The 8,453-nt window shown below is 41.9% G+C and overlaps 1 protein-coding gene across 3 annotated transcripts; it reads right to left on the minus strand.

The window, feature by feature from the left end:
• Positions 1-72: 72 nt before the first annotated feature.
• On the minus strand, positions 73-3,494 carry LOC136229204 (pentatricopeptide repeat-containing protein At2g20710, mitochondrial-like). Of its 3 annotated transcripts, XM_066017832.1 has the most exons (3): positions 3,001-3,085; positions 2,663-2,709; positions 73-1,936 (listed from the first exon to the last, which is right to left on the minus strand). In XM_066017832.1, exon 3 carries the CDS (start codon positions 1,922-1,924, stop codon positions 518-520), a length of 1,407 nt encoding a protein of 468 aa, XP_065873904.1. In that variant the 5' UTR covers positions 1,925-1,936; positions 2,663-2,709; positions 3,001-3,085; the 3' UTR covers positions 73-517. The 3 variants fall into 3 exon arrangements, with proteins under 3 accessions (XP_065873904.1, XP_065873903.1, XP_065873905.1); XM_066017831.1 differs by lacking the exon at positions 2,663-2,709 and having other exon boundaries at positions 3,001-3,494; XM_066017833.1 differs by lacking the exon at positions 2,663-2,709 and having other exon boundaries at positions 73-1,961; positions 3,001-3,114.
• Positions 3,495-8,453: the final 4,959 nt, after the last annotated feature.

The following is an 8,453-nucleotide window of genomic DNA, read 5'->3' on the forward strand; positions in this document are numbered from 1 at the left end:
TAAGTAAAATTAACTAAATTTTCTAACATAAAATAAAATTGAGCTAAAGTTTTTAGTATGGTCTGTAGTTAATTAATTCAACAATATAAATATATTGAAAATTTCATGAGAATTCTCATGGAAATTTACACGGAACAGAAATCCCCGTGTGGCAAAGAGAATACTGTCTGCATCCTGTTTTACCATCGAGGACAAAAAAAAACATCCCTATTCCTATCCCTATGGGGAACCATTTGGGGATTCTCCATCCTCTCGAGGCGGATCTCCACCGGGAATAGGGAATCCCAGTCCTACTGCCATCCTGCCCCATTGCTATCCCTTGTGGAAGTGCCCTTGTAGCTCATATTATAAGTAAATTAGCGATTGGCAATAGAGTTTGAACATATCTTCACCATGTCATGATTTAACAAGTAACGAAGGTTAGATAACTTCGAACCAGCAATTATGTCAACAAAAAAAAGGATAGAGAGAACTAATTTCCAATGCTTCCATCGAGCTCCCTTTATCCGGAAACTGGTTAACCGAAATTCTGATCATCATCCTCCATCTGGTAAAGTGGTTCGGTTTTAAGTTTCTCATCATATACACAACTAACCAATCTATTATAAGTTAATCTTGAGAAAGGACCGTGCTGGTTAATCATCTTCAAAAGCTCTTCTGCTGCTCCTTCTCCTTCTCTGCCTTGCCCTTTCAAATGCTTAAGAAACATAGCCAAAGTACCGAACCTCGTGTGCCTTTCTGGTGTACTCGCTAAAATTGCTTTTTTCACAATTTCTACAGCTTCTGTGGTCTCACCACTCAGTAGATTTGCAGCTACCAAATGAACCCATGAGGTACCAGTTTCGAAACGACTTTGCTCGTTCATCAACTTCAAAAGCTCATCGGCTGCTTCCTCATCTCCTGAACTTCTCAAATACTCCAGACATTTTTTCAAAGTATCAATCCTGGGTATCCATCCCGGTTTGCTGGTTAAAATCGCTTTCTTTATCGTTTCTACTGCTTTCGTCATCTGACTGCATTGTAGGTATCCGACTGCTAAGTTATCCCATGAAATAGCATTTGGTTCCTTCTCTCTTTTCACTATCTTTTCCACGCACGCCTCAGCTTTTTCCAAAGAACCCTTTTCGGCATAAGCTTTGATCATCAAATTCGGTATGCGAATGTCAAAATGAGTGTTCTTAGATTCCCACTCCAACCATATCATCTCAGCACCATCAAGATCATCCAGTTGAAGCAATGAACTAATCATTCTTACATAGCCTGTGTTGAATTGCCTCCCCATCGGCTTATACCGCTGCCAAATGCGATAGACATCGGCTTTTTTCCCAACAGAAGCATATTGTTTGAGGAGAAGTTCATAACTAGACTTTCTCGAGTCGTGTCGAATCAGCTGCTCCGATTTCTTCAACATCGACAAAGTTTTGTCAAGAAGGCCAGCTTTCAAGTAACCATTTGCTGCAAGAGAATAAGCATCAAAATCCATTTTCACAAGGGGATCAACCTCCATCTTCATCAGAAGTGTCTCCATACCCTCAATGTCGGAACAGTCAACGTAAGCATTCAACCGAATCGTGTAAGTGATTTTGTTACATTCGATGCCTTTTTCTTCCATCTCCTTTACAAGGGCCTCGAATTTCTCATGTTCACCCAATTGAGAATACAAATTTAGCATTTCAGTGTACGCATACTGATTTCTGATAAAACCCATATCCTTCATTTTTTGCATCATGGCCTCTGCTTTTTCCACTTGTTTAGCATTTACATAGCAACTTAAAAGAGAACCATAGATCCTGTTGTCACTTAAACTAGCAGAAATGCTGTTGAAATGCTTCTCAGCTTCTTCTAAACCGTGAACTCTTGAGATTAAATTCAGCCGAATTGCAGCATCTCCAGCCGATAATTTATAACGGTTTTCCTCAATCATCCAATCTGATATCTAAAACAAAAAAGACAGACCATTCCTGATTTTTATAATCATACAAGTTACAACTCCCACATATTTTACATGAAAACAGAAATGTATACGGAAAATGAAACAAAAACAGGAAAGCAATATAGGAAACGGAAACAAGGAGGAAAAGTGTAAATAATAAATATCTATGGATATTTATGAATTTTTAAAATTATAAGAACATATGTTTAATTATAGTATTTATTAAAAAAATGGCTTCATATATCAGGAGCCTCCTTGGTAAAATAATCCGATTGACCCCTTGAGCTTTGAAGATGATTCATTGGCCCTTTAAACTTCCTTAAAGTGACATGATTAACCTCCTTCAGTCCAGCGTGGGAGAGCAAAGTCGAGATTTGAATAAGTTAAAGCATGAATCACTTTAAGCAAGTTTAGGAGGACTATAGATCGACATGGACACGGAAACTTTATTTCTAAAACATAACCTTCATAAAATAGCCTATAAACAAAAATGGAAATGGACGGGAAAAGCAGAAATGCTACTAACTAGAAGTGTCCGTGCAACATAGGATCACTTTAAGCAAGTTCAAACGCTAATAATAGTTAACTTTAGGCAAGCTCAATTGGCTATTCTTGAGACATCACCAACGTTCAAGAGGCCAATCAGATTATTTGACCGAGTACAGTGATCCCTCATGTATTAAGCTAAAAAGTTACATACAAGTCACATAGTAGAGAGGAAAAAAATACCTAACTTTATTTTTTAAGAAATAGAGTTTCCCGTGTCAGTTTCCGTGCTACATAGGAAACCAAATTTCCATCAATAACTTCAGAAATACAACTAATAAAACATCAATTCAGAATTATCAAAATTAGGGTTAACAAAGAAAAGCAACCCTTAATAGTAATTGCAAATCACAGTATCAATAGGTAAACTTCATACTAAATCTTTCTCCATTTTCTATGCAAGGACCAAATTTCAAGCAACTTAACAGAAATTCTCATCGTTCAAACAATGTAACAATCAGAGAATCCCTCACCAATGTCAAATTGGAGCCTGAGAGTACATAAATATAGAAATGAGATACCTGAAGGGCGTGCTTGTAACGGCGATTCTTGCGAAGTAGCCTCATAGAGTTCTGCAGATCACATAGGTTTACGTTTTTGCCTTCGTCGACCCATTGCTGAAGAATTGGAACAATAGAGACGGAAGGATTTACTGCCCTGGAGATTCTACGCATCAGAGGCAAAGAGTCCACAGGAGCCAAAGAGGGAGAAAAAGAAGGAGTTAAAGAATCAGTGGGAACTGATTCGGCCGTCAACAATCGATGGCCACGACGCCATAGGTATGAAGTCAATCGAACAAGCAGGTTCATCTTCATTAGATCATTCGAACCTCAATATAATTTATCAGTTCAAGTGAAGTTAGACTGCGATCTTCTGTGCCTTTGGTTACTTAAGTTCGGGCTAATCATACCAAGAGTAATGGAGCTGTACATTTTGTCCTCCATTCCCATCAGCGACGTCCCCGTGGGATCCTTATCCCCGTTTAAAAAGACTTTTTCCTGTTCCACATCTTTGTCTACATGCGAAATCATTGTTTATATTTAAAAAAAAAATCAGTATGTATTTCTTTTATCTTCTCCTTTGATACTGTATCTTTAGTTTAGTTTAGGTTAAGAAAAATATATATTTAATAATTGGTTAATATTTTATTTACCCTATTTAATTTTTTATTTGAAAAAAAATCTATTTAATTTAAGTTACTAGATGTTATAAATTATAATATTTAAGTTAGTTGTTGAGCAGAGAAACAATAAACCGTTTATTCTCTCTAGGTTTTGACGATTAGGGTTTATGGTGAAAGCATCAAGGGAGAGAGAGATCTAGGGAGAGGGCGGCGGTGGCTGGTGATGGTGGGGAGCGGGGTAGGGCGGGGCTGGAAGGAGGGTCGGCTAGCGAGGGGTGTATTTTGGAGGGGGGAAGGGAGGGGATAGGAGGGGGATCGGGGGATTTAGGGAAGGGGGGTGGGTTCTCACAGGCGGGGAGAGAGGCGGCGAGCCTCTGGTATGGGGGGATGGGGAGCGATTCTAGGAAGGTTGGGGGTTGAGGGGCGGGTCGGCGTGAGGGAGGCGCCTGGTGGCCAGGACGCGCGGAGAGGGATGGGCGCTGGGGCGGCTGGGAGAGGGATGGTGTCCGATGCGGGGGGTAAGGCACCTCCGGTGTCGGGAGCGGATGTTGGGCAGGTTGTTGCAACTGCCGGTGATGTTGGGCAAGGCAGGGTGAGTGCCGGCAGCGCTGCTGGGCACTGCGTTTTGAGTGCCGGCGGTGCTGCTGGGCAGCTCATTTTGAGCGCTGGCGCTGCTTCGGGCACTGCCAATGGTGTGCAGGGCAGTGTTGGGGCAGTGCAGGATGGGGCGGCGACGATAGTGCAGGCTGCCTCGGGACAAATCCATGAAAATAAAGGGATGGCGATTAGGTTTGGTGATGTGAGTGGGGTTCAGACTCAGGGGAACGCAGTTTCCCCCATATCTAGGGTTGGGATGAATGTATCAGGGCAAATTTCTTGGAAAGATACGGTAATGGGGATGGTGGTTGAGGAGGAGCCTGGTATGGAGGAAGTTTTGATGGAGGGAGATTATGATGAAGTGTTCTCGGACTCTGATGAAGAGGATGGTGATCAAGACGACCCCCTTTGTCCTGTGATTAGGCTATCCTCAGCGGATAAGCGGGAGCTCAGGAGAAAGTGGAAGATTTCATTAATTGTTACTGTGCTTGGGAAGAGAATTAGCTTTAACTACTTCGCTCAGAGGATCCAAGCTCAGTGGGCTAAGAAAGGTAAAGTCAGTATTACTGACTTGGAGAATGACTACTATGTAATTAAATTTACTCGTGTTGAGGATTACAATGCTGTGATCAATGGGGGTCCGTGTATTATTTCCAACCTTGTTCTGGCCTTGCGGCCTTGGGTTCCCAATTTTAATCCTCATAATTGCTCGGTGAACAGGATTTTAGCCTAGGTTAGGTTTCCGGGCCTTCCTATAGAATACTATAGTGAAAGTTTTCTCAACAAAATAGGAGGTCTGGTTGGGAAGGTTCATCATGTGGACAAAACTACAGTTGGAGCTATTAGAGGGAAATTTGATAGGGTTGTATTGATGTTGATCTTGCAAAACCTCTGTTGTCAAAATTCTGTGTTCATAACAAGGTGTACCTTATTGAATATGAAGGCCTACATAATATCTGCTATGATTGTGGGATGTATGGTCATACTCGGGAGGGGTGCCCTAAGAGGGATAAGGTGTTAGTTGAGGAAGCTGATGGTGATATCAGAAGGACGGAAGGGATCCAAGGTGATGGGGGGAATTTTGGACCCTGGATGGTGGCAAAGAGGTCTGCTAGACGAAGGATTCATCCTCTAGTTGTTCAAAATCGTCCCCCTGATATCAACCCTAATATAAAGTCTATCCTGCCAAATCCTAATGCTAATCATAATATTAAAGAGAAACCTAGCCCTAAAGTCAATGGAGATTCTAGGGCTGCTTCAGGTATCACTTCAGGTTCCAGATTTGGAGCCCTGACCATTGAGGAAGTCCAAGATTCTGACCAGGTTGACGAGCAGATTGATCAAAGCATGCCAGGTTTAGAATCTGCAGAACCATCAGTGAAGGTGATTGAAACTGTTAACCCCCTCTTTGTCTCCAAAGGTGAAACCCAGGTGGGGTCCCAGACTTTAGCTTATCAAAGGAAGAAGAAGTTAAATGAGGATAGTATTCCTAACCAGGGTGGTGATCCTGGTATTGGGAAGACTATGGGTGTTATTAAAACTAGTATGAAAAAGCTAAAAGGGAAGCAAAAAGGTGGCCATAATTCTATGGCTTTACCAGAGAAGAGAGGGCCTCCGGGTACCTCGGCAAGGCTCTCAGGAGCCCCGAATAAATACCTGGCTTAGGTTTGTGGGTACGGTCAGTTGTCCTCCTTTCTATGGATTTGTTGCTTTGGAATGTTAGAGGTGCGGCTAGCAAGGCTACTCGTGTCCATGTTAATGATTTAATTAAACAGTTTAATCCGTCTTGTTTTGCTTTATTGGAAACTAAGATTAGTGGAGATAAAGCAGACGAGATGGTTAAGAAGTTTAGGGACTGGAACTATGTTAGATCGGAGGCTACTGGCCGGGCTGGGGGATTTGGCTTTTCTGGAAGTCAGATCGTGTTCATTTCGATATTATCAGTATGGATAAACAGTTTATTCATACTAAAGTGAATGTTTCTGGTAATAAAACCTTTTTTATTACCCTGGTGTATGCGGATCCTGTGCTGGCTAATCGGAAACGGCTTTGGGAGGTTCTTTATTCTATAAGTATTAACATATCTGAGCCTTGGTTTGTTGCTGGTGACTTTAATGATATTGCTCTTATGAGTGATCAGAGAGGGGGTTCGCATCACTATGTTAACCGTTGCCTCAACCATAAGAATAGCATGGATTTATGTGGGCTTTCCGATCTAGGGGCTTCTGGTCATAAGTTCACTTGGAAACGTAATAGTACCTTTGTTCGGTTGGATAAAGTTTACGCTAATGTTTCTGCTCATTCTGCTTTCCCTGAAGGTTATGTGTTAAATCTATCGTTCTGACATTCGGATCACTGTCCTATCTTATTCAGGCTTATGAGAGGTATTAGGCCTAGAGGGAGAGACCTTTCCGCTATCAGGTGGCTTGGGAGTCTCATCCTCAGTTTAAGGATTTCGTTCAAGATAATTGGAAACCTCACTCAAATGTCCTTCAAGCTGCTGATGGTTTCAGAAAGAATGTGCTGGGGTGGAATAAAAAGGTCTTTGGGCATATTATTAGGAGGAAGAATAAATTATTGAATAGAATTGAGGGCATTCAACGTAGGCTGGAGGTTAGGTTTGATCACAGCTTGGATGGCCTTCTCAGAACTCTTTAGAAGGAGTTGGAAGCTGTGCTTAGGCAGGAGGAGCTTCTTTGGTTTCAAAAGTCTAGGAAAGCCTGGATCAGAGATGGGGATCGTAATACCAGGTACTTTCATCTCTCTACCATTATTAGAAGGCAGGGTAATAGGATTGATGCGATTAAAAACTCTAATGGTGATTGGGTTTATGAGGACGAAGATATTCAGAACTTGACTCTGAACTTCTATAGGGACCTGTTTAAAGAGGAACCTGTCGATCTAGATAAGGCTCATTCTGTGGCCACTTTTCCCATGGTGGGAGAGGATAGAATTCTGGAGGCCTTCCATCCTATATCCCTGAAAGATATTGATCAAGCCATTTTTAGTATTGGGGCTACTAAAGCTCCTGAGATTGATGGTCTGCCTGCTGGCTTTTTCCATAAACATTGGGAGATTGTGAAGGAAGGTATTTATAACTTCATCAAAGGTGTTTTTAATGGCTCTCAGGATATCGGGCTGGTGAACAGAACTCTTATGGTTCTGATTCCCAAAGTTGAGAAGCCTTCTTCTTTCTTACACATGAGACCTATCAGTCTTTGTAATGTTCTATATAAGACCATTACAAAGATGGTGGCAAACAGAATCCGATGCATTCTTCCTGAGATCATTAGTCAGAATCAGGGAAGCTTTGTGCTGGGTAGACAAATGATGGATAATGTGGTGATCGCCCAAGAGATGGTTCACACTATGAAGATCAAAAAGGGGAATAAAGGTATTGTCGTTCTTAAGTTGGATCTGGAGAAAGCCTATGATCGCATTAACTAGAGTTTTCTGATGGAGAGTCTGGAGAGAGCTAGGATCCCGGATAATTGGAGAAGATTAATAGAGGTTTGTATTTCTTCTCCTGTTTTTCAAGTTATGATTAATGGGGATATGTCGAAGGAATTTTCTCCGGGCCGAGGTATCCGTCAAGGGGACCCAATGAGCCCCTTCTTATTTGTTATAGCAATGGAAAGGTTGTCTCACCTAATCCAAGATGTTGTTGATAAGGGGAAACTCTACCCGTTGGCAATAAATAAGTTCTGTCCCCAGATTACTCACTTGTTCTTTGCGGATGATGTTCTGATCTTTATAGAAGGTAATGAAGAGCAGTTAAGTGTTGTTATGGATATTCTTGATTGCTTCTGTTCTGCCTCTGGTCAGAAGCTCAATGTACAGAAATCCAGGCTGATGTGCTTTAAGAATATGAACCAAAGAGCCTGGAAAAGGTTGAGTGAGTTGTCAGGCATTCCTCTGACTCACTCTCTTGGGAAGTATCTGGGTGTCCCCCTCCATAGTGAGAGAGTGTCGAAGGTGTCTTTTAAAGAGACTTTGGATAAAGCTAATATGAAGTGTGCCGCCTGGAAAGCTAAGACTCTTTCTCTCGCTGGCCGTCTTACGTTGATTCAATCTGTCAATTGTGCGACCCCTAATCATATTATGCAGGTTTGTCATCTTCCGGAGCCTGTGCTTAAGGATCTTGACAAAATTAACCGTAGGTTCTTGTGGGGTGAAGCTGAGGAGGGGAGGAAGATCCATCTTGTTCCTTGGAAGGAGGTGTGTCAACCAAAGGATAAGGGAGGTCTGGGCATT

Source organism: Euphorbia lathyris, chromosome 5 (genome assembly GCF_963576675.1).
Source record: "Euphorbia lathyris chromosome 5, ddEupLath1.1, whole genome shotgun sequence".
NCBI classification, from domain to species: Eukaryota; Viridiplantae; Streptophyta; class Magnoliopsida; order Malpighiales; family Euphorbiaceae; genus Euphorbia; species Euphorbia lathyris.

Bases quoted from the DNA above. Each gene is read 5' to 3' on its own strand.
- LOC136229204 (XM_066017831.1), bottom strand. From the start codon at position 3,294: ATGAAGATGAACCTGCTTGTTCGATTGACTTCATACCTATGGCGTCGT. The intron at 1,937-3,000 runs GTATCTCATTTC...TTTTTGTTTTAG, and splicing joins GTTACAAGCACGCCCTTCAG to ATATCAGATTGGATGATTGA.